General features: G+C 33.6%; 1 protein-coding gene across 1 annotated transcript in view; it reads right to left on the bottom strand.

Moving 5' to 3' along the window:
* Positions 1 to 2161: 2161 nt before the first annotated feature.
* Positions 2162 to 27677, bottom strand: part of LOC145679016 (fatty acid synthase-like) — a 126066-nt gene continuing 100550 nt past the window's right edge. The window contains exons 22-30 of the mRNA XM_081749617.1: positions 21552 to 21675; positions 21072 to 21248; positions 17291 to 17470; positions 14428 to 14626; positions 13496 to 13676; positions 9113 to 9258; positions 6404 to 6651; positions 4913 to 5393; positions 2162 to 2521 (exon numbers count right to left, since the gene is read on the bottom strand). Coding sequence (XP_081605743.1) covers positions 2328 to 2521; positions 4913 to 5393; positions 6404 to 6651; positions 9113 to 9258; positions 13496 to 13676; positions 14428 to 14626; positions 17291 to 17470; positions 21072 to 21248; positions 21552 to 21675 — 1930 coding nt within the window. The 3' untranslated portion in view covers positions 2162 to 2327. The remainder of the gene's footprint in view (positions 2522 to 4912; positions 5394 to 6403; positions 6652 to 9112; positions 9259 to 13495; positions 13677 to 14427; positions 14627 to 17290; positions 17471 to 21071; positions 21249 to 21551; positions 21676 to 27677) is intronic.

Raw genomic sequence — 27677 nt, forward strand, 5'->3', positions numbered from 1 at the left:
CGCTCGTAGCAGGAATACACAAATATTTTCTCGCTAATTTTGTTAATCTTGGAAGATGGTGGGAATAGCTATTCCACCAAACAAGTTTCTCTTCCTCCAAATCTGCATCCCCAAGACTTAGGTATCGGTTTAATTCTTCTATTTGACTGTCTTCTTTATCGTTCCTGTCACCAAATTTCCTTCGTTTTAGGTAACTGTCGAATCCTTTAGAACCAACATTCCCTCGATCATCTTTTTTAGGACTTCCTGCTGGAATAAATCTCAACTCATTCAGTACTCTACCTTTTATTATCTCAGTATCTTCACCCAAATGATCTTTAAACCTGGGATCTAAGAATGTACACATTTTCAACAGTATTCTGCTTTCTTCATCCTCCTCGTATCGGGATTGCAACGGAGATAAAATTTCCATTTTCATGCTTCTTTCAATTTCTTTGAGTGAGCGAAAAATGTGTTTCCTGTGTACTTGCTTCGTCTTGTTGTGATGTATCTTCTATCTGTTGAGATTCTTCGATTTGAAAATCTTTTAAGATTTGTTCATATAATGGCCATATGCCCGACGCTGTAACCGATGTTTCAGCTGACATACTGTCACAAAGCATTTGTAAGGGCGATAATAGGGTCATCATCATATTTAATAATTCTATTTCTTTGTTCTGAAGGATAAGGTTTTTATGTTTTGTTCGGGACAGAAATTTTGCTATTGCTTCTTGATTTGTTAAAGCTACCTGTATCAAAGGAAGAGTAGACCACCACCTTATTGGTGTGCATGACGGAAGTACTTTGCGCGGGAGGCCTAATGCATCTTGCTCTTCTTGCAGCGCACGTCTCATTTTGCTGCTGTGACTCGTAATTTGTCTAAGTTTACGAAGTTACCTAATAACTTCATTGACTGGATGTAGCTCAAGGGCTTTGTTCACTCCAATATTTAAAGTATGACCGAAACAGCTCAAATGTTGGAAATCACTCAAGTCAACAATGGCCTTTACAATATTGGCACTACTGTTGTTACACAACGAACATTTTCAGTTGGTATTTCCGACATATCTATACTAAAATATAAAGCCTCTAATAGATTTGATGTCGGAAAATCGGAATTCCGGAACTTCATCGCAAATATCGGAAGTTCGGAATTCCGGAATCTTGGAACACGATCCGAAATTTCGGAAGATCGGAATTCCGGAATCTCGAAACAAGATCTGAAATTTTGGAAGATCGGAATTCCGGAATCCAGAACACGATACTAAATTTCGGGAGGTCGGAATTCCGGAATTTTTAAACTCCATCGGAAATTTTTGAAGATCGGAATTCCGGAATTTTCGGAATTCCGGGATCTCGGAATTTCGAAATTCCGGAATTCCGAGATTCCGAAAATTCCGAAATTCCGAGATTCCGAAAAACGGAATTCCGAAAAATTCCGGAATTATCGACATTCCGAATTCCGGAATTGAAATCTCAATTTCGAACACCCCTACCACTGATGAGTGAAGAGGTGTAAATGAACGGCGTCGGAATTCCGTTTTTTTTTCTAAGTGACTGAAAACTTGAATATCGTTACTGCATTAAATTTTATGTGAAGTTTCGATAATTCCAAGTGGAAAGGATCCGCAAAAGTCGACAGCCCTTCGGGAACGAAGCAATATGCATCAAAATGAGTGGCAGATCGCCCATTGTTCACATTTTCAAGCCAAACAGCAAACATATGCTTCGTCAGTCTGCCTATTGTCCCGGAATGGCTCCATGTGATTTCTGGCTTTTCCATAAGTTTCTTCCATAAACTTTCTCTGAAAAGAACCAGATATCAGTCAAGAGAAGACATCATGTAGAATGCGACGAATTGTCTGTCGCATGAAGAATTTGTCTAACTTGAACACTGGATCCTTCGTCGTAATGCTAATATTTTAGAAAAAAAAAAAACTATAGTGGAATGATATGACGATGAATCGTATTAGATTTGCATTAACATAGCATAATATTTCTTATTAAAGTAGTTTATTCGGAGTCTTCATTTGTTTCTAACAACTTTATGAAACTGGAAGGCACTATCCTGAATACAAGATTACCTGTATATACTGAGTACAAGATTATTTTACTGAGTATAAGATTGTAATATATATAGCAAATAAGTGAAGTATATCTACAATAGTTAGCATCTAATAAGAACCTGAAGGTTACAGCAATATGGTTGAAATTGCTGTCCAATCAAAGTATGAGAGTGCAGTTGATGGATACTTAAATTCCTTTATTGGTTATGTGTTGAACAAAAAATGCGAACTTCAATTTATTGAAGGCTTACAGTAAATTATTAATTACACTTTCTCTTCTTCTCACGAAGAAAGAGATGATGTAGCATTTTGTAGTTCAGCTAATTTAGAGAACGTAAGTGTTTTCATTTCTTCAGGCGTCAACAGTATTTCAAAGTCTCTTTCCAGTAACTGTTTTATCTCTACACTAAGCAAAGAATCCATTCCAAGCTCTGGGAGTGGCACTTCAGGACTAACTTTCTTTACATCTTTTATTCCTGTAATAGAAAGAAATAACAATAATAAGTTGAAAATAACGAGTGAATAGAAATAAGATTAAATATTGTAATAACACTTTGTTCCTTAGAACTATACAGAAACTGAGCATGATTTCAGTACATTGCTAGCGTCAAGCGTACGTAATATATTATTTCGTTTTTAAAATTCTTGACAATAATCTGCTTTAAACAGTAAATGCACTTTATAACAAATACGATGTTCTGCAATTTTACAGATCTTGCAATTTAACTCATCACATCTCTGCTGTTTTTTGAAAAAGAAGAAATTAAGGGTTTAACTATTACTTGATTTTTTTGCTTTGAAGGACTTTCATTTGACAAAGAACATCTGTATTATTACTAATAGAAATTATTATATTAAAAATATGATATGAGGTTTTCACTAATACATCGCATACAATTTATATATCGCAAATGAAACAAACTTAATTACTCCACCTATTAGTTAACACAACGATGAGTTATAACCTAAGTCTTACAATATTTTCACAAACCAATACACAGGTAAATGTATATGCTGTGATCGACCGTAATACAAGATCAAAATGTAGCAAGGATATTAGTAGTATTACAGTACTTTGCAGTCTTGAATAAAGAGTCAGTTTCCCAAACACATTACGATTAGCATAGGCTAACATTAGTTTCCGATCCGTCTGTCAGAGTGTCCGGGCCGAGCCGGAAATACATAGGGCCGGAAATACATGTGCCCAGTTCGGCCCTATAGCATTAGTGTCCGGTCAGAACCGGGCGCGCCCGGCCCGTGCAGGGCTCTGGTATTTAACACAGAAGCCACCACTTTATCAGGATCTTCTGTCAGTTTTTAGTGGCAGTGACGATGAGTGCTCAAGAACGTCTGATACTTGGACTGTTACTCTATGAAATCAAGCTCGGACATAATGCTGCGGCAACAACCCAAAACATTCGTCATGCTAAAGGGAGAAGATACAGTGATCCACCCTACTGCAAGTCATTGATTCCAATAATTTTATGCGGGTTACAAGAATGTTGAAGATCAGCCAAGGTCTGGCCGCCTCAGGGTAACAGATTCTGAGGTCATACGACACGCCATTCAGGAAAATCCATCCACCAGCACACTTCAATTGTCAGATCAAGTCGGCATGTCCCAGCCCGCTGTACTACGTCACCTACACGAATTCGGGAAAACCATCAAGAGGTGCCACATGAGTTTACTCCCGTTCAAAGCCGGAGGAGAATTGATGTATGCCGAAAACTACTATAAAGTCCACATGATGTGCATTCCCTAAAACGGATTGTCACATGCGACGAAAAGTTTTCCGAAATCCAAATGTGCAAAAACAGTGGTTGAGTAAGAGCCAATTTCTAAAACCGGTCATCAAACAGGACCAGTTCTAGCATAAATTTATGCTCTGTGCTTGGCAGAACTATGATAAGGTAATATCCACTTCGAGTTCATTCCTAATCGTCTTACCATCAATGCCGACCTTTGTTCCGAACAGTTGGAGCAGATGTATTCTACACTATGCCAAAAATATCTTACATTGGTGAACCCAAAACTCGCCCTAATGTAACAAGATACCACAAAACTAAACTTGGCTCGAAAAACGCAATAAAAATGCAGAAACTCAATGGCACCGGACTGATGCCACATCCTGCATTTTTTTGTGACCTTCTTCCTTCGGATTAGTACCTGTTTCAGTCCATGTCGCACTTCCTGAAGTCCGCCACCGGAAGAAGGTGGAAACAGCAGCGACTGCCTCCTTTTTCTTTGAGGACAAGAAATAGTACCGACATGGTATGAGAATTTGGCAAGAGGGTGACTGCAGACAGTCCAACATGAGGATTTGCGCTTTGAATGCTAACCTCTGTTCATTGTACTGGAATAAATACAGGTGTGTTGTGTACCAGAATATTGTAAGACTTATCTCTCTTCCTTATATACGAAAATACAAGTTTATTCTTTTTGGTCACTTATGCCTCGGAAAAGAATGGCATACTTAGTAGGAAAAGTTAGTGTCTGGTATCACGAATATATTTAAAAAAAACTAAATATAATAGTAAAAATATAAAAATTTGCTATTAAATTTATGCGAAAATTAAATATACATCATCTATTAATTCCAACGTTCAGTAGAATTTGTGTGGATAACATCGTGTACATGGGTTTTCTAGGGGTACTCCCGTTTCTTCCACTTTCTCATTCCGCCAATTCTTTCATCATCATTTACTTGCCTAAATTATCCGTCTCCCTTGGCCTAACAGGCATAACCTGGGACGTTAAACTGAATGATTTTATTTTTCATTTCCAGTAGAATTTACATTTGTTTGTCCATTTTTATCTTCATACGTTTCAAGAACAATAAATTAAACTAAGAATCTAAAACAACTTACCTATAGTGGATGATACAGCATGAATTACACTATTATCTATTGTCTTAGTAGATGCAACTTTCTCTGAAACAATCATACTAGAAACAACCGGATAGGGCAGTTTAAGAAACCTGTCGAGAACTTGAAGGCACGAGGAGATACGTTGAGGTAAAGTTCCTCCGATTGCAATTTCTTTTTCTCCCTGCATTTCAGCGACCAACCCTACATCTCCTACAGCACCCCACTGAATGGCAAGACCTGGAAGTCCTTCCTGTCGACGCTGTTCACAGATTCTTTCCATCACAGAGTTCGCCATTCCATAGTTACTTTGGCCAGCGTTTCCACGACCACAACTGACGCTAGAGAATACTACGAAATTTTGTAACTTCGGACAAAGTTTCCTTGAAACCACATCGAGATTTATGGTAGCTGTAGCCTTTGGAAAGAGCGCCGTTCTAAATTTCTCCTCAGTTTGGTTTTCCAGTATCGAATCATTTAGAACCTAAGTAGAAAAGTAGAAAGAACGGTTTATGAAATATTATAACAATAATTTGACTTACGTTGTGTTTCATTTCTCTGCTATGTAAATACTTATAAAAGACTATAGAATGCTAAATTGTAGGCTTCATTTTATTTATTTCCGGTCATCCTTCCTTGCAAATATAAACTACTTATGATAGTTATCGTAAGCGCACGCAGATATAATTTACATATACAAGGCCGGTTCTACAGTATGTGCAACACGTGCATTTACACGGATCTAAAATACTAACTTAAAGTATGCAAAATTGAAAATTTTTAAAAGTATATTATTAAAAATATTTCTTATTGAAACCTGACTTCATGATGATTATAGCTAAATATATTCATTTGACCAGCCTATTTGCATGTTACATTATTGCTGTTGGTGTTTGTTAAACTAGCAGGTAGCGAACATTGATTCTCAAACCTAAAACTTCTTTTAGTTCTACAATGACTGAAACTCGATAAGAACTTGGCATGATTTCAATTGAATATGGTATCGGATTTTCAATAATCAATTGGTTACATCGGCCAGAACTTGAAGGGGTACTTTAATATGGTAATATACTGTGTTTATAATTGAAACCTAGTGTAATTCCTGACAAACGCACAGTAACTTTACATATTCTCATCAATGCAACAACGTTTCATAAGAGAGTATTATTATTATTATTATTATTATTATTATTATTATTATTATTATTATTATTATTATTATTATTATTATTATTATTATTATTATTCGGCGAATCTTACATTTTCATTAACACTACGGGCATTGTGAGATGTAACGTACTTAGAATCATACCTTTTAAGATGTGTTCTTTCTAGGGAATGAGGTGTGTTAAATGATGCTATTGCACGGGGGCGGTAAATTGCATAGGGCCGACTCTGTACATTCAAATAAAGTATTTTTTTCTTCTGAGCAGGGGATGCCGGGCTTTCTGGTATTTCTTAAACCTATGCGACTATTGAAAAGAGATTACTTACCGCTGCCAAGTTAAATATAGATCCAACAGTTCCATGTCGATTACTTTCTGTTATCAACGTTGTTGCTCCTTCCAAAGTTGTAACATCATCTGTTGATATGATAACATTGACACCAGCTTTACGCAGTCGTTGAATAGCATATGCTTGGTAGCCATTCCTTACACCTGTTCTAGAAGTCAGAACTATGTTTCTGGCGTTTCTTGTCGTCAGCCAGTCTGCTAATTCTAGACCAAAACCTCCCAAGCCACCTGACAAAATACATTTGCAGTTAGATCAGATTGCAAGGTTGCTACTAATTGCAACTATGTTAGTAAATTCTGTGAAAAATACAGATAAAAATATTTCTAAAAAGTCCTGTCATGTGCATCTACTACAGTTTGATTTTCACTGGAATTTCAATTGTCATTACTCTTAGGCCAGAAAGTAGATATGTTAAAAGAGTTACTAAAGATTTGCAAATTAGAACCTTTTTTTTGGTCATTTTTATTATATATATATATATATATATATATATATATATATATATATATATATATATATATATATAAAGTGAGCTTTTAACTAGAGTCAGCTGTGTAACTTCTCGACTAATACACATAAAACGCTTTAAAATGTGCATAAATAAAATATTAACAAAGTGAAAACGTATTACATGCACTGCAACACCAAATGATAAACAATTGGCAACCCAACATATATATTTTTTTAAACGACTCTAAGTCAGTTTTTTTACATACTTCAAATCTACATGTTAAAAGAAACCTTACAATACAGTACATTGTGAAGATCACAGGGGAGAAAAGGAAGTAAGTCAAGAAATGGTCAGAAATGAGTTAACAGCAGAATTATGTAGCCTGAAAGTTGTACCTTTGCATGGACTAAATTCCACAGTAAGAAGAAGGTTAGTCACTAAGAACTTTAATGCTAAAAATTTCGCCTACAGGGGAAGAAGTAGGTAAATCTGCAGAAAACAGGGCAATTGTGTGAAGTTAGAAAAACTGACTTGCCTCCATTTTCCGCTTTAGTCTTCATTTAGTATTCAAATTGGTCAACTAAAGGCGTTACAGTACCACGAACTTTCAAATTTTGGAAAACTCTATTACACTAACAGCACAACTGAGATCGGGGGGAAAGCATATCCGAAGATTGATTAGTTTGCAAAGTATTGCAAAATTATGACTTGTTTTTCTAAATGGAATTAGGAGAAATGATAGCGAACAAAATCGAATTCGGTATTGCAACTGATTTTCATGTTCCATGGCTGAAAATGTTATTTTTTGGTGTATGTGTGTGCCTGTTCGTCGTCAGTCGTCTAATTTTCCATTCAACCATTGATATTGGAATATGATTAGATGTCAAATTTTAAGGCGTTCGTGAGATTTTATAGTGTTTTTCGACTTTTAGATCTTTCTCCAAAAATAAGGAAATATACTGTAAAATGAAAACCAAAATACGATAATGTCGAAAACAACACCAAAAAAAATTATATTTTAGAAATCAGTCTTTCATATTGCTAGTGTAGCTAACAGAAACCACCAATAATGCAATTAGGTTATTGATTATCGTAATTACGATCTCTAATTCAGACTAATAAATAGTGTAACTTTATTTAGTAAATGTGTTTATGATTTCACAGTTTTGCAGTGTTTCGTTACTTTAAAATTTGTACCGTTTGTTGCTTAAATGAATACATGAAATAGATTGTACTCTAGGTGTGAAATAGTAAATGATAAGGAAATAAGAAATGATAAGGATCATGTTTTTGATTGATCTTTAATGAGAACATTTACAATTCAGTTTTATCGCTAGTATAGAGATATTTTTGTGATTTTTAAGCATCTTTAATCTAACTAGTATAAAGAAATGACTAAAGGTTATACATTCTGAATAGATATTAGTTTTTACATAAATGATAGAAGATTAACCGGAACTTTATGGAAGCTAAAATTAATTAAGGTATATGAGACTGTCTACGGAAAACCTCCGTATTATTAAACTTTTTGTTTCATGTTTTAACGTAACAACAAAAGGTTTACACTTACTAGATTATGAACATTGATCCTCGACTTCTGAATACCATTTTTTTACTTCCAGGGTATCCTATCCTATCCTATCGATGCCACTGAGGCAAGACTAAAGTGACCAGTGTCCAAACAGACCTGAATCACTAGAATGACTAGGGATCCTTCGAGTGCCCATTGTTTATTTTGACAGTTTCTATTGTTTTCAATGTACTTTTTCATCTGTGTGTCTTCCTGTTTTCATTTTCTATATTTATTACTTTCACTCTTGTCTGTAGATCTTTGTTTTTTTTAGGTTTTCTTTTTAGAAATTAACTAACTTCTTTTACTAAAATATTACTAATTTATAAAATTTAATATACCTAATTTTAGGCAAGATAGGATCAGGAGAGATGCGAATTCCCATCTCGCCTAAAATGGTGGAAACTCTTATCTTCGAGAAATCAGCATCTGGTAAGCCGTTAGGCGAAATGGGATTCCACTACGGCTACAATCTATCAAACTATTTCATTTCTTTACTTTTTAAAATTCATTTATTTTCTTCTCTGTGGTGTAAGATACCTAAATGTTGGTTTTCTGAAGTTGTCTAAATTTAGAGTAAAAGCTTTGCAAATTAGGAAGTCATGTTTACATGGTTTCTAAAAATTAAAAATTCTATTCACATTGAAATTTAATTTGAGAAACCTACCAATAATAATGTGTGTTTGAGCAGGATCACAGAAGAACTTTGGCACAGCGTTGACAGTTGTTGGAATTGCAGGACAAATCTTAATTGGTTCCTCATCTCGTATCTGCAGTATTACTTTTCCAATATGCTTTCCTGAAGCCATGAATCTGACAAATATTAATAATAATAAGAATAGCTTAGTTATTACACCAGCACTAGCTAGCTTTAAAGGCTTCCAAAGTAGCTTGAAAAATAGTATTGTAAAATACATTTTATATATATCAGATCATATAACAAGAACACACATCTTCGACAGCATTACATTTAGAACGTTTCACTGGACTATTTTGACCCCTTCTTGACCAACTTCTGATTTGGAAGGTAGTCTCGAATTTTAATTAAATCACGGATCTTGCTCTGAAAGATGTTATCAATAATATCCTCCCTGCAACTTAATGACGTCCCACGTAGGTGAAGGAACTCAAACACATTTTTACTTATTGAAGTTATGGCTAATATTATTGTAATTAAAGTGATACCAGGTGATTGTATAGAATATATCTTGTACTTTTTCTACTTTCTGTTAGTCTCCATATTAATGCTACTTCAATAATTATAACCTATAATTTTTTTAATGACGTAAAAAAATCTATTTCATCACACACTTCTACACCTAGCACTCCATTTTCGACAACGACAAACACATTCAATGTTACCAGAACACAGAACAGGAACTGGAGACCATAGTTTAGCACTATATATATATATATATATATATATATATATATATATATATATATATATATATATATATATATATTTAAAAAAAGAAAGAAGTCCGTCTAAGTTCAATATCTTAGGCAAATCTTTTCGGAATTAGTGATAAAAAATTGAAATAAGAATATAATGCCAGCGAAGAAATATAAAGGGAAATAGAACGGATTTACTAAATAAACTTATAAAAACAAATCGCTGTCCATCACCATGTTTATACTACTTATTTTAAGTAAAAAATTTCATCCAGCTCTTGCACTGATGGGAAGGATTTTAAAATGCTGACTGCATTTCCTCTCTGTATTGCTAGGCTTATTCGTTGTATTAAATAGTGTTTGCTTCTTGGGTCGCCTGACTTCTTAATTAAAGTTGATCCTAACTCATTCAAAAATTCACTGGCTTCTTTGCTAAAAAACCCCATCGTTTCTGTAGCAAAGGCAACAAAAAGATGATCTTCTTTCAGTCTGGAGTACTTTGTATGTTTACGTTTAGCGGCTACTTCTGCTGCATTTCCTGCTTCCTCACAGGTTAGTGTTACGTATGTAGGAGCGAAAGTATCAACACATGTTACATCCCATACAAGACTCTGGCCCTTTTTCCAAGGGATTAAAGTTACTCCGTCCGGTCGTTTACCATCATTTCGATACAATCCTTGTGGCTCAATGATGCTAGGAACATCGATGCTGGCGAGTGCTCGTTTGATTATTTGGTTTAATTCCGTGTGACGTGTTTTTCTACCCCCACTTCTAATGCAGCTCAAAGCATGTAAACCTTTTTCGTCCACTCGATCTTGACACGCACATGTGAATGGGTGGCAAACATTTAGTTCCAAGCGTAATGCTACACATATTTTGAAAATATTATCGTCTAAAAAAGTTCCGATGTTTTTTGAAGGTGTAGCTTGTAACCAGGCGCCAGACTCTTTTTTCTGAAGTGCTTTTAGGCGAGCAACGTCAAAACTATTTTGTGAAATTACCTCCTTCCCAGCTATCTCGTTTAGGAGGATTTCATCCCATTTTCTTTGAGATTCCTTGGCCTCCGGAATGGTATTATTATAGATGCCCTTCCATAATTCCAATGTTTCTGACAGATGAGGGATTTGCACTTCGTCAACTGAAATTTTCAAAATGTTGGAGACTAGTGACAATACCCCACAGCAAGAAGACAGAAACGCAGGAAGGCTCAGAAACGCAGGAAAAATTCTTCAGTTGGATGCTCTTCGAATATTTAAACCACCGAATCGTATTGGTAAACTTGCCTGAGCCCATTGACTTTCATTTAAAACTTGATTTATTATTGTTTGTAAAGATGTTTTCAGGGAGTTATCCAACTGAAGAATTTTTGATGGGAGAAGCCATGTGGGAGTGGTTCGCAAAAAGTAAGTTAATTTGGGGACACCTAGACAATTTTTTAGGAGAAAGAAGGCTATATGTGATGGCAGTCCTTTTAATCTATGTGTTATTATTTTTAAACTGTTCAAATGGTCTTCAAAAGAACTTTCATAGCTATCTTCAAGTAGTGGTGTTCCTAATAACGATAGCTCGTGAGCTTGTGTTGTTCGAATTCCAGGCAACAAATTCTGAAACTTGGCTTCTATAATTGGATCTGATTTACCCAACGTGAAGAACTATAAATGTTTAGAAGAAAGAAAAGAAAAGAATATCTAAGTTCTTGTTCTTTATGTAGTCTAATTGTCACAGATTAAAAGTATAGAACGATTTGGAAATTACTGTTCGGCTCAAACCTCTTGAGTTTTGGCTAAAGCCAATGGCGCTTAAGAGCGACATTGTCAGATTTCCTTTCCTTTCGTGAACAAGAATAATGTGAAACGTTTCTTTTGTGGAACACAAATGCGAGAACAAAGTAAACCTTCAAACCAAGAAGGTGAAATAATAAATACTGGTTTAGATTGACTTGTGTTTGAAGAAACAATCTTATAATAAAATAACGAATCATTGTGCATAGAATCATGCTTTTCTCCCCTAATTATTTAGAAACAATGTTATTTTTCCTAAACATACACTAACATTATATGAACAAAAGTGTTTTTGAGTGCAAATAATGTTTATCTCAAGCATCGACTATTAGACAACCTCGAGTAACTTTCATTGGATATTCTAAAAAAGAGACCACGCCTTAAACGTCAAGAGGTTTGATCCAAACAGTAAGCTTTTCCACACTGATGTAACGAAACAATACTGTATGTGCACAGTATAATGAAGGATATTTTAAACTATAAATACAAATTACTGAAAAAAGCAATGTTTATTTTTAAAAATAATAACTTTGTAACAGTTTCACCAACTAACTAAACATATAGGCTTCATCAGATACTGTTAAACACAGTAGACTCCCACTTGTTTTCAGTGTCTGATGAAACCAGTATGTTCAGTTAGTTGGTGAAACTGTTACAAAGTTATTATTTTTTAAAAATAAACATTGCTTTGTCCCTGATTTGTATTTCTAGTTTACGTTATTTAAGATAGTAAGGCTAATATTAACTAGTAAGTTATAGGATATTTTAAATATATAATTTATGCTTATGATTGCACTTAAGACTCCGAGATATTGATGAACATAAACAATAAGTAAGAACAGAAAAAATACTAATTGTTATCTACCCAACAAGTTCGTGCGTTTGTTTCCTGGACTCGCTGTTGTTGTATTCATATGTTGTTATTGGTTGAAGGAGTTGTTGGAAGAGGAGATATGACTGGTTTTCTCCATTACGTTACAGAGTGGCCAGAACAAACGAGCACTAAAAGTTAATACACATTCCATTTCTTGATTTGCTGTGTTAAAATGTTAAAGTGATTGTTGTTATATGAAGTGGAAAAAGAAAACGAAAAAACCGCCATACAAAGTAATACGTTCCGACATTCGAAGAACTATGTATATATACAAGGTGTTTCAAAACAACACCGACAATGTTTGGGAGGTGATTCCTGACACTGAGATAAGACAAATAGGATAGACCAACCTGGGTGCACAAATGCTTCCTTTCGGAGTTATAGGCTGTTGAAAACATGAGAAAAAAAATGAGCTTTAAAGGTTCATGGCTCCGGAACTATGAGGTCTACGGTAGTCGGTTCAAGACTTCACTGAGGAACAAGTATGCGCTCTATCCAAATATCCAAATTTCAGAATCCTGCGGTACTCACGCAACAATTTTTGTAGAGGAAGTTGGTGAGTACTTTGATTATATGCCCGTAGTCAAACTCCCTGTATAAAAAGTGTTGCGTGAGTACCTTAGGATTCTGAAACATGTATTTTTGGATAGTGCACATAGTTTCTATGTGAAGTCTTGACCCGACTATGGTACGTCAAATAGTTTTGGAGTTATGGTATTTTAAATTTCATTTTTTCGTGTTTTCGCCAGCCTATAACTCCGAAAGAAAGCATTTGTGCACCCATGTTCGTCTATACTTGTTTTGTCTTATCTTGGTGTCAGGAATCACCTCCCAAACGTTGTCGGTGTTGTTTTTAAACACCTTTTGTAAGGTGTTAAAACTTTGTAGATTCATATTGTGTAATAAAAGAACAGAAAGAGCTGCTTTTGCGGTAGACAAAAGTGTGAAAACTTAATAAAAGAGTGAACTTGTAACGTTGCAAAATAGTTAACGATGTTACCTGAAAGCGTTTTCTGCTTGTTCGGCAGGGAAGACTGTTGTATTCAGAGGTTTGACAGCACCAGACTTAATCCCCTCTAAAACCAGGGAATGTACCTGCTTTTTCGTTGATGTTGTTTCTGTCATTATAACGTCCAACATAATACCATGGAATGAGCAGTCCCTTCCAAAGAAATTCATTCCTAACAAAATAATAATAATAATAATAATAATAATAATAATAATAATAATAATAATAATAATAATAATAATAATAATAATAGTATGTATTTACTAAATTTTCACAAATAATTTTAGAATAGAACCCAATTAACACGATAGAACAAAAGTCCAAATTGATTCTTTTAGGTTATACAGTTGATGACTACACTGTTGTGTTTCACTTTTCCCTTAGAACTACTATCATTTAAAATCTTGAGAATATTGCATTTAGCTAGGAACATTTGTATGAATTTATTATGTGAAGGATTTAGGAGATAAAATGCTATGTTTAACCGTTTTGCATTTCATTTTAAATAAACACGTATTTTTGCCTGCATTTCGATTTCTGCATAATAATCTAATGATTTCACAGAAAAACATAAGGATCCATTCTTGCTGAACAAACTTACAAGATAAAAGTTAAGGCTTATAGGCTTATCAGTGTGCAGTATCAATTACCGTGTTCTCCCTCGAATCCCTTTATATAATAATGAACTAAAATAGAAAAATAGATAAAATAACTTGTTTTCCTATTATCTTCATTAAGTTACACAATGATAAGAGTATAAATGTGTACGATGATACAAGTTTGATGCAATAGTGTTAAACATTACAGGCTCTGGGGTTCAGAGCCATAACTCTGTCTTTATTTCATAAAATCGACATTACTATTGAAACGTTATCTTTTAAAAGCAATTTAGACAGAAAATATAAGAATCAGATTGTATTTACCTAGTGTACTATTGTTTAAAATATCGAATTTTCCGATTTCCAAGAATCGTCCATGTTTCGCTAGGCATCGTACCGACGCTTGAAGCTTTTCCTCAGCCAAAGAATTTAGAACCAAATTTACACCCTGGTAGTTTGTAGCTGCTAATACTTGGTACTCAAAATTAGTGTCTCTTGAGTTTAAAATGTTGCTGTCTGTTAACTAGAAAGATATATATAAAAAGTATATTTTTATTGTTTGATTAGAATTTAAGAGATTACAGAATTGTTCATACTAGAAAAAGGAACTCAACACAAGCATGTAGACAAATTTAACAATGCAAGACAATTTAACAATATATGTGTAGAAACAGACTATGAAAACAATAATATTGGAAACATTTTACAAAATTTTTCATGATTTACAATTTTACTAACATCAAGAACGCTTAAACTCTTCTCTGTCTCTTTACTTTCTTATTCGGCTGTTCTACGTGCCTCTTGTTTCGCTTTGCTGGCCTCAGAAAGCTTCCTAACATACATGACTCCTCGAATTGCTACCCGCTCAGCATGATCGGAGATATTTTCCAAGAAACCACAGCTCGCATACTTACCTTTGTTCCCATACTGTTTGGCAGGTAATACTAAATATTCTGCTTTCAATGGCTCCAACAGGTCATGTTATTTCATTGTCTTGACGTACGGTACAGCATTCTGCCGTAATTTTCCATATAAACTGTGAGCTGTCTCTCCATACTCCTTGCTCGGTTGTTACATAAATTGTTGCACCAGTGATTTGTTTTTACTCAAAACCTCCCTGCTCTGCAATCACAGAAGAAAGACCTCTTCTAGCTCTTTACCGGTGGGTAACGTTCCCGTAATAGCCGACACATTCCCACGTTGAATGGCTATGCTAATGCATTGAATCAGGAAAGATCTTGCTCGAGTATCTCCTCGTATTAAAAGTATATTTGTAGAGCTCAAAGAAATGTTTACATACTGCATTTATTGCGTACATACTGTAGATAAGCTAGTGATTGTAATACTGAGATATTGGTATTTCACCGCGTTTTGCCTGATTTTGAATCCATTCTGATAATTATTTGATAATTATATTTGTTTTCGTCATTTGGAGTTGTTCTAATTTTATTAGGAGTATGAAAAACTTGCGATTATTGACAACAATCAAGTTTTAAAATGAAATCTTTCAGTTTAATACCCACGATTATGCTCTTTAGTCTAAGGAAGATGGATGATTGAGGCAGGTAAATAATGATGAAAGAATTGATGGAATGAGAATGCAGGAGAAACAAGAGTACCCAGAGAAAACTCGCGGACACTATGTTCTCTACTACAAATTACTTGGCTTCAGATAGAACCAGGTATCCCATGCACCAGAGGTAAGCGCTCCACCACTGAGAACAAAGTTTTAAGGAGGCTCATGGTAATGTACGTCGAAAATAGCCAAGGTATGTACTTATCTATCAATCATGATAAACTTATCCTATCATTTTATTGTTTTTGGAGAAAAATTTTCCTCTTTTTTTTTACATATGCCTCGCAACTTTATACTGATAGCATGATGCAACTGTTTGAGTACTTTCGTCAATGATATATAATCATTTAGTAAGTGAGAAGTAAAACATAATGTCAATTCTTGAAATTTGAGGATGTTAGACAGGGATACATTGATTCTTTTAAATATTATATATATATATATATATATATATATATATATATATATATATATATATATATATATATATATATATATATATTCAAAGATTTTATTAATACAATAACAGTGCATAGATAAAATAAAAACAAGCCTTAGTTTATAATTAACCTCGAATGAATATTTGTGAATTCAGATAACGATCATTGATTCAGATAGCACAATTTTTAAGAATTAACCGTTATAACGTTTTTTTTTTAAAGATTATTGACTTATAATTACTTTAGTTAGTTTTAAGTGTTATGATGATGAGAACTGTTACTGTTGAAACTTAAGCAAAATCAATTTAAAATCAAACAAAGCACGCTCGAAACACCAAAAATCATCACAATTCTTACAAGTTTATCACCTTGAAAACTTTAAAAATAGATAAATTAATGGCTACTAGCCGAACCTGTGCTCTCTACACATCGCATCATTCACGAGCATGAATCTCCTTGTTATTCCTCACAACATTTTTACAAGTCCCTTTACAGATACAACTGAAGGACATCTTGATAAAAATCGGCAAGGGATATCATAAAGGGGAGATTTTTTCGATTATTTTTTCAATATCTCGCATCGTTTGCAAGATTTGAGCCTACTCCCAGTTGGAGTTTCCAATTCATGTATGATTAGTGTTTTCTTTCTTCTTGCATGCAGTACGTAATAAGCAAATACATTACATGTACAGTTAATTATAATGCCAGTGATATATGGTGTTCATTATGCGAAAAACTCCAAACAATGAAGATTCATTTCAGACTGGAGAAATGATTATCCTTCGTTTTTCATTATCATTTGTCCATAAAACAAAAGCAGGAGAGATATACTAACCCCATACACAAATGTGTTATGCTGGAGTGTATAACTCGTAGGATACGATGCTTCACTTTTAAAATTTCAATACTTCCAGTGTATCCCTAAAAATGTAATATAGAAATAACGACCATTTTTTAAAAAATCAATTAAAACTGAAGAATCTTCACAAAATTTGTAATCGACCAGTGAAAACGGCATCTTTCTAGAGCTTGTGGTTTCCGAGATAACACTTTCAAAAAAATTGGTAACAAACATGTAAATGTCCGCAAATATATAAACTTTTCTTGACCGCAAACACACAAACCTAGCATTTTAAAATATAGATAATTTTATTATTCATGTATGTCTTACCTGTGGAAACGTCCTTTTTAAAAACTCTCGTTTTTCTTGGGTTCCTACAGTAGTGAAAACTGTGCAGCCCATGTGTAGAGCAACAGATATAGCAGCTTGTCCAACTCCCCCACTGCCAGCATGAATTAGAATAGATTCACCTGATTGCATGTTGCCTCTCAGTATAAGCGCGTAGTATACCTTTAAACAGAAACATAATTACATTTTTGGGATTGTTTGTACTTTATAAGCTATTATGAGGCTAATTTCCATGTTTTGAAAAAGCTAAGATAGTTAAGTATGTATTAATAATCACAGAACTTTTAACCATATCTTGCAGCGTTAAAAGGGTGTAAAAAAAACACTCAGCTGGTAAGCATTTTAACAAACATATTTAGGAAGAATAATAACAAGACAAGTTCGGGAATATTCAGGAATAGGAAATCCACAATTGGAAATTTTCGAAGGGTACAAGATCATTTAGCACTAATATCGACAATAGTACTGTAAAACTAAATATATACTCGTATGTACTTCTTTTACTAAATTTAAAATACAAGCTTTTGATTACACCCTGAAAGCTTAAAAATGACTAAACATTGAAAACCACTGACATGATCTCGTAGAAACTGTCAAGAATAATCAAAATACATATTTACTTGCTTTCTTCAGAAAATATATCTGTTTTTGTTACTGGTTATTATTTCTTAGTATTTAGGTTTAAGTAAAAGCTTTGGATGTTTTAGAAAAATAGTTTCAAAAAGGAAAGTTTAATGCTTAACATGACAGAGAAAAGTCGAAAAACTTGTTTTGTGGGAAAACTTAAGGATTTTCTTTAAGTGAACATTTTTGATTCAAAAGTGGCAAGGAGTCAGTTGAAAACGAGTAACGATCGAGACGTCCTTCGACATCAAAAATAGATGAAAATGTTCAAAAAGTGGCACAAAAGATTTGTTCAAACAGGGAAATGACTATTCGAGTGCTCTTCGAAGATCTAAACATCTCCAAGGGGTCCGTGAAAAGTATTTTAACCGCTAATTAAATACGCAAATGTTTTCCTGCTTCAACACGAAAACGCGTTGTGCCACACAGTCGTTCTTTGAGAAAAAATGTCCCGGGGAAACACACTTACGAGGAAGGTCCATAAACCGTGAGAGTTGAATTTTGATGAAAATTTGTGAGAAGATTCAGTTCAAGTTCCTAAGTGACATAGTAATAGTCACTCGATGTGCAAATGCTTCGTTGAGCTGCTACACCGACGCCATCTTGAAATCCAGTAGGCAATGTCCAAGAATACCCTTTTCGCACAAAAATGAAAAAAAAAAGCTTTTGATAGATCTGACTTCAGTATTGTAAACTAAGCTCGAGCATCTATACTCTATATGTGGGAATACTTCCAGTGCATGATCGCCATTTTGAAAGGCGCCATATTCAATCGCGGTCAAATATGATAAATGGCAAGGGGGTCATGTGGGGTATCAAATAGCACTGGACTTTTCTCTTGAATTCATTTCCGTAACCAAAGTTTATATATCTGTTTTCACTTGAGAGTTAAGAGGTCACTTACCCACAGGAATATATAAAAACTGTGCGAGTTAGACTTGTGTTATGAAACACAGTCGTGCGAGCACTTGCAGGATTTTAACTAATGCAGTAGTTAATGCAGTACAATAGCCACTATACCAATCAGATCTTGAGACTAGTAAGAGAAATCGTTAATTAAATTGAAATGCCTGTAGTGAAAAATTGAATAGCAGCATGCTGCAAGTTATACTTATTTCAAAGTGCCATGGAACAGACTGCTGGTCGATTAAATACATACCTAATAGTGCTGACAAGCAGAGAATACCAAAGGGATTGTTCGGATATATATTGGAAAAATGATATAAACTGGTGCATATTATTGGAACGACCAAAATGGTTCGGATTCCACTATAACCAGTAGGTCCACGTCTTCTTTAGCGTAGCAGGCATAAGTGTGGGACGTTGAACTGTATCAAACCAAAAATCTATTTTAGACAATTTTACGTGGTCCGTTATAATGTGTTAAGTTTTCTTCTCCAATCTTAATATCTTACGCAAAGACCATAATTGTTGCAGAATATTGCATTCTTTTCCAATACTCATACTTGACAACCTATAATTTACCGTGTATATTACGAAGTTAAAATACTTTAATGTATTTATTGCCAGCTTGTCTAAATACAATCTATTTATTGCTGCCGCATTGAACAATGAAGTGGATTTAAATTATCAGTTCACAGCCAATTCTTAGAAAATACACCTGGAAACTTAGAATTCACTTTTCTTGTGTCTGTTCTGCCATTAAGATAAGAGAATGCATACACACCTGTTAAAAATAGATGGCAATAAATATTACAAGATTTAATACCAAGTTGCAATCCATAAAACAAGCCTCTATTTTGCTTTTTCCTACAATATTAAATAATTAAATATCTGCATCTTTCCACCTTTGACGATAAAGCACTTGCTTATAATAAGGGCAAGACTAGTTTTCATATCAAAACTGTGATAAATAACTAATTGTAGCAGGTGTCCACTTGTTCGGTGTGCAAGTTATATGGCAGAGTGTTCATAAAGAAAATGCATTCTGTTGTGTATCATCAATTTTGTTCGCCAGTCCTAAAGGACATGCTTGCATATACATGGCAGAAATGTGGGTACGTAACAGGAGCAATAGATGATTCATTTACAAATGTTCTGGAGACTAGTAAAAAATAATGTCTGTGGTCATGAAGATTGTGACGAAAGTGAATTTATTAAGTGTTTGCACTACTTCATGATGCTGTGTGCTAATCACTTCGTTTTGGATCTCCATCATCACAACTGAAGAGCAAAAGGTTGGTAGGTTAAAATTTGCTTATGTGCACCAGTTTATATTATTTTTCTAATATTTTTTCTATTATTTTTCTATTAATTTTCTAATAACTTCAAGACATATTCTTGTAAAGTGATATGTGCCGTTGCACCTAACTTATATTACAGCATTTAAATGCTTTGCATAATCGCAACACATATACTCATATATATAGCACACTTTGAAATAGGTATAATTTGTTACAGTGCTGCTATTCCATTTTTCACTACAGACATTTCAATTTAATTAACGATTTCTCTTACTAGTTTCAAGATTTGATTGCTATGGTAGCTATAATACTGCATTAGTTAAAATGCTGCAAGTGCTCGCACGACTGTGTTTCATAACACAAGTCTAATTCGCACAGTTTTTATATATTCCTGTGGGTAAGTGACCTCTTAGCTCTCAAGTGAAAACAGATACATTCAACTCTCACGGTTTATGGACCTTCCTCGTTAGTATTCCGGGGGATGGGGGCACTGCTGGTACTATTTTATATTATAGATGTATTATTTTGGTCTCCTCCGGGTCACTCTCAGGGCTCCGGGGGGGCAGTCCCCCCAAAAAAACATGTCTGGAAGAAACACTGGTTTCACACCTTGCTTCTGATCTGCAAGATTTTGGCCGAGAAAATATTCCTAATATTCCTGTCTGTTCACATTCGTTGTGTCATCCAGATACAGCATCATCGACTTCTAGCTCTTTCCCAAAATTAAAATTGTGATTAAAACAAAACATTTTGACACTATTCCTGACATTGAGAGGGCTTCGACACAGCAGTTGAACGCTCTTCCAAAGAAGCCTTCCAGAAATACTTCTAATAAAATTATTCACTGTATTTTTGATCACACCTCGTATGAACTAATACCGGAATATTCCAAAAGCAACTAAGTATAAAATACAGCTGCCAAAGGAGCTACTTACTGTTGCATAAACACATGGTACTGACGCAGCATCTTCCATTGTCCAAGAGTCAGGAATATTCCATAAGAAGTCTTGATCTGCAATCACTTTGGTCGCAAGACCACGGGAAGGTACAAGTCCCATTACACGCTCACCTTTCGCATTTCTTCCTGAAAACTCCATTCCTAGTACACACTCCTATAAAGTTAAAAGGAGAAATGATTACAAACATATGTTTCTATAAGTTGGTTATTACCGAAAGAACACTTTCACAACTAAATTTAAAGAATAGAAAGAAAACCATGTAGACGTGTTGTACCGTTATTATAATGTCATTAGTACACAAATTAGCATTTAGCTATGAAAAAGAACTTATCCAAATATCTTAGAAGCTATAAGGACCACAACTATAAATATATGTTTATTGTAGCTATACAAACAATAATACTGAAAACATATTGAGATAAACAAAACACAATAAATAAAAAGTCATCTTCCTACCTGCTCCATCCTATCCTTAACGATATCTTCTGAAGCCAATCTTCCAGTCGCTAACATTATATCTCTGAAGTTAAGAGATGCGAAGTAAACGTCACAGATTTCTTTACTGGCACTAGTTAAAACACTGAAATGAAAAGTATATGAGATTTTAGAGGTATTATGCAACTTTTTGTTGTCCGAAAGACAGATTTATATGAGTCATTCTCCAGAAATTGGGTACTTTGAGATAAAAGTCCAATGTAGGTTTGTTTGAACAATTTTTTTCTTGTACTTCAAGAAATTAGAAAGAGCATCGGTGGATGGTATTGGGATACTGCAATTTAGAATCTAAATAATCTAAATATCATCATCACCATAAGTATTCTGCCATTATTGGCAGGTCACTTGCCGCAACTGAGAAGTTTTCATACTCCACGGTCATCGGCTAACTTTTTCTTCACGTATGATTTTTCTGTTTTGATATCGCCCATCAATCGTGGCGTTTTTACCCCTCCTCCTCTTTCTTGCCACCATACCTTATACCGCATCCCTAAATAGGATGTAAGTGATTATATTTTCAAATGCACTGGCATAGTATGTAGTGTATTTTCAAATGCACTGTATAATATGTAGTACAACAATATTGTATGCCTATTTTGTAATTTCTTCAATTTTTAAATCTTGATCTTGGGCAACGGTGCATAAAAGTACACAATCTGTCGTGTAGAAGAAGAAGAAGAAAAGAATATATATGTGGTTGATTCTAAATAGAAAGAAATAAGATTTAATCTTAGTAGCTGAAGGTATATGTTGATTTTATGTGTATACATTTAGTTACCTTAACAGCAGATAGCTGCTTGTTAAAAACGTTGTTATGACAACCGAAAAAAGAAAAACATACTTCATGGAGTTTTGGAGAATAAAGATAATAGTGCTATAATTTGTCTTGCCTGATTTAATGTGATTTGATCGTTTTTTATATATTTTAAGAATTACACGAACTGTGGGCTGGAATGTAACGTAAAATATATGTATAATATAAATTAATCATTACATTTTAAATGATGGTTCCCATATACGTTACAGTAGTGTTTTAATATTACTGAGCGAGAAGAGGTAATAGCATTGTATAGAATGTATTGATAGCATTGATATTAACAGCTTTCGTACAAGCCCTGATCTTAATATAAATGAAGTTCCACTTTGAGCGATATCTGGACTTAATGCTTCTAATTCTGAACCTAATGTTCACTCTTATGATACTGATAAAATAATAATTCAGAGAGAAAATGATTTTTTTTCTGGTAGATCGAGAAAGAAAGCAGGTAAGAAAAAAATAAGACACAATGATAGAAGAGCATGTGGGAAAGTTAAAGATTTTTTTTAAAAAAAGTATAACGATACCAAAGAAAATATAAAACTTGGAAACTCGAATATTTTAGACAGCAGAAAACGGCAACAACAAAGTAAAATTCTAAAACAAACGTTAAAAAATAAAAGATCTAAGATTACCTACAAAAATGAAGAAAAGGTTAGAGTTTAATAAAGTACTTGTTGCATAAATGAAAGCAAGCTTTAATGCAGTACGAAAGATTAAAAGTGAAAGAAAGTCTTTTTAGAATTTATGCAGAAAAAATTATGGAAAAATATAGGTGTTCGAAACCAATGAGGGCAATTATGAATTATACAGTTTGTAAGATTTCGCACAGGTCATAAAAAATTACAAGAGATTCAAAAAGACAGAAATATTTCTGAAAGATGATTTACATAGTACGCTGGGATAAAAGATGCATTGACGAGAGGAAGTTGTACAAAGTAGAAAAAGGTTCCTTAACGATAATTTGCAAAATCTTCACAAAAGTTTGAGAAAGAAATGTCTAAACTATTTTATTAGTTATGCAACATTTTGTAAATTGCGCCCTGTCTAGATGATTCATAGAAAACTAACTGATCGTATTATTTGTTTATATATCTTACGTGAAAACATGCAATTTCACACTATGAGATAGTTTTGAAAGCAGTTATTCTTTAACAATAATTTTATTTTCCTATATGTTTGGAAAAGTTATTTTTAAGTATATAAGTGTTTTATTCATATAGTATTAACCACTTCAGTATCACTAACGATAAAAAAGATTCCAGTTATTTAGTTCAAGAAAAGCTCCACATTTTGTGCGCTAATTGTATAGAAGAAACTGATTGGCCTAAAAATTAGTTAAATATGATTTACATTTTTTTTAAAATTAGTTATGAAGCTTCAAAACTTTTTTATATATATAATTTCCTTTTCTAAGCTTTGTAAGGCTTTAGAAAATAAATATGTATACAAACTTGATTGTTCTATATAGAAGATCAACTTCATGCCATTAGTGCCTCCCACATGTCACAAGTTGCATAGAGTGTACGCAATAACAAAAAAATAGTAACAAAAAGTAAAAGAAATGAGTTTTGGCCTCTGCTGATCACTAAAACACTTACTATGTCAATATGCTTCAAAATAAAAAGAAGAAATGTGTAATTTCTCAAAGTTTTTTTTTTCTCAGAAAATCAACTTAAAATTTCCCATTTCTGGAGAATGGTGCATACAGTTACGCATGTTTCGCATATGTGAATAATTTGCTTCAAAATCGGGACTTAGTAGAATCACTTACTCATACTCGGAAACAACAGATTTACCCAAAATTGAGGCAGCTAATTTGCTTTATCGCAACTGTAAATAGAAGGTTCCTCTTATTTCGTGGAAATTTCTAGCTGTAAATAAATAAAGATTTCCTAAAACATACATCTAATTGAAGTACTCTCGCATAACATGAGTTCCCTGCTTTCAGTCGACACTTAATTTCTTTATGGATATGGTTTCAGTCTCTTAATGTTCATCGTAGTTACTTAAAAGTATCCACTTTTTCGAAACTATTAGACTATTTGAAATTTTAACGTACTCACATTTCGCAGTGTTACGCCACAGGAAATTTCCATGAATTTAGTTTTCCTTGCACTTGCTTCTAAACCTTTATCCCTGCATGTATTTAATCAAACCTTTGTATTTCTTTCTATTGTTCTTATATTATTCCCTATCATATTTATATCATCAGCGTAAGTCATAACCTGCTAATTTCAACTAACAAAGTCATAACCTAGTGAGTGCTATTAAACTCTACGCCCTGGTTGCTATCTTTGATTTTCCTTATAATGTATTCTGAAACAAAACTGAATAATAATTGCGACAACCATCCCTTTGATTCAACCATTCTCGATCTGAAATCTTGACAAGTATTTTTCTACTCGGACTATTCTTTTGGATTTTTGGATATATCTTATTCAATATAACATGTTTTTTCGGTATACCAAATTCGGTAAGAATGTTGTACAATGTTTCTCTCCTAACCGAGACGTAGACCTTTCTGAATTAAAAATAAAATGACATACCGGAGTATTGTATCCCCATTTCTTTTCGAATATTTGAAGAATGGTAAATATCTGGTCAACAGTTGATCGATTTCACCTAAATTCACACCGATGATCTCCAATGATTTCATTTACGTCTGAGTTCAATATTACTAACGGGATCTTTGAGAGTATTTTATAGGATGTAATTATGTGATCAGTTTTGTCGCCTTTCTTGTGAATTTAAATAATGATTCTTTCTCCTCTTGTGGCTATTCGTACTTGTCCTATACGAGGAAAATGAGTTTGTGTATCTCGGTCTACACTTTCCTCATCCAGCTAAATTAACTCAACAGAATGCATTTCACTTTCTCCGTGAACATTTTGGCTGCGTGTTGAACAAATTATCAAATTCATTTATTCAAAAATACTATCCATATACGAAAGAATTCCTTAATATGATATCCTTTGTTAAAGAGCTTCCTTCTAATGTCAACGAAATTTTGTGCAGTTTTATCATTCGGACTTTGCGGCCAGTGCAGTTTTGTTCGTTTTCTCTTCTCTGATAGTTTAGTACATTCCTAGTCGAACCATGGTTTGTTCCTGTGTATTTTCGCGTGCTTCCCTTTTTCTTCGCTGACATTTTAAGAGTATCCCTAATTTTAATCCAAGTTGTGTTCCGGGCCTCCTAAAACCGAGACTCGACAGTTTAATCTAGTATTACCATATCCCCTGATTCACGTATTTCTTTAAATTAAGCCACTCCGTTTTTCGCCTGATTCACCTCTAATTTCTTTAAATTAAGCCTCTCCGTTTTCAGATGTTGAATATTTCTTTCTTTTTTAACGATACTATATCTTTTGATTTTGATTTTGAGTTTAACTTCTCTTTCAGCAACGAGGCTATATAAGACAATATATCTCTTATCAGCGCTGCTACCAGGTAATAGTCATGTCATAATAGCTCCTCTAAACGACGAATACCAAGTTGATCAAATTGATTTTGAGCTTAAGGTCCCTTTCATCAGTGAAGCTATATGAGACGTGAACCTATTGATTAGCGTGGAATCCGAATTACATGAGCTCCCGCCGGGAATCGAACACGAGTCTCCCACGCCAAAACCAAACCGCTTAGCCACGAAATAGCTCGACTGAATACCAGTTATGCTAGACTGTCTCCTTCTATCTACTAAAACATAATCAATTTGATTATGTATTTTCCATCTGGTAAAGTTTACGTATATTTTTGAACGTCGTGATGTGGGAATTTATGTACATTTTCCGTATGAATTTTTGCATGTTACAAAGTTCACAAGTCTAAAACCGTTGTCATTATTTTCTTATACAGGCTTCGTCCTATAACTGATTTGAAAATATCCTGTCTTCGTACCTTCGCATTGAATCCTCTAATAGAATTCTCACTGGTATTGCGAGAGTTGGTCTAATACACGTTCTAATTTTTCTTTACAAAACTGTCTTTTAACTTAGTGAGATTTGTATTTTCATTTATGTTTGATAGTGCCTGAAGAAAGATATGTTAGATATCCGAAACCGTTACAAGGGTTTTAAGCTTTGGTCGGTGTTTCTTTTGTTAAAATAATTAATCCAAAGCCATGGATAGTCTTGCTATGAGATATTTTAATTAGATTTTTTTAGTTTTCTAATAGAAATATTACAATATAAGTGTTTGCCCATAATAATAATAATAATAATAATAATAATAATAATAAAATTAATAATAATAATAATAATAATAATAATAATAATAATAATAATAATAATAATAATAATAATAATAATAGGAACTCTTATATTTTAATATTTCTATTACAAAATTAAGAAAATTTAATTAAAATATCGTTCTAAGTTTCTCTTGGTATCGCGCCGTAAAACTTTTAACACATTGTCGTGGGAGTCAAAAGCGAAATTCTAAAGGTAAGTAATAACACTTTTATATTTAAATTAAGAAAGATTATTAATAATGAAGATAATTCGAAATCATCGGCGTTGAAATTTATTTTTGGTTGCTACTTGAACCCTCCCTACAACAAATCAACTAGATATTCATAAAATGCATATTTCTTGTAAACAAGTGCATTTCAGGTGATAGTACGCTTCCTATATAACTCCTTCTGTGAATTCTGATCAGTTTTAGATGTATATGAATAGTAAAATTTATTAAAACTTTTAAAATAGAAGAAATGAAAACTAATTAAATAATACATATTTGGTAAATACAGAAATAATACACACTCTCGGACTACAAGATAAATTTATATACTAAGCAGGGATGTTTCTGTAATATATATAGACCCTTATAGTAACTTTATGTATTAAAATTTTATGGTTGTATATTGTATGTTTCCCACCATTATTAGTTTACAAAAGAGAAAACAAACTATTTTTCGAACAAATTGTAATGAATATATATGAAAATGCACTCTACATTTCTTAACTCAGTCATACTAGGAAATAAATAACACAGGCCTACAGAAAAAAAATTTTTTCTTGGTGCCTAAAATTTTAGAGCTGATTTTAACTATGTGTGGGGCGCTGAATCCAATAATGTAAGCAGTTTTTTTCTATCAGCTCAACTTTGGTAGATACAGGCTACTGTACCAGTAGTGTTATTTACGTTACAATGTATGTGGAAGAAATATTACAATCCAAAATAAATATGTAAATTATAAATGATGTAACCACTATTTCTGCATGCTTCTTGCAATAGTATACAAAATAAGCAAAAGAAATACAAATATTCTCG

The sequence above is a fragment of the Thermobia domestica genome, chromosome 2 (assembly GCF_964235325.1).
Source record: "Thermobia domestica chromosome 2, izTheDome1.hap1.1, whole genome shotgun sequence".
Lineage (NCBI taxonomy): Eukaryota > Metazoa > Arthropoda > Insecta > Zygentoma > Lepismatidae > Thermobia > Thermobia domestica.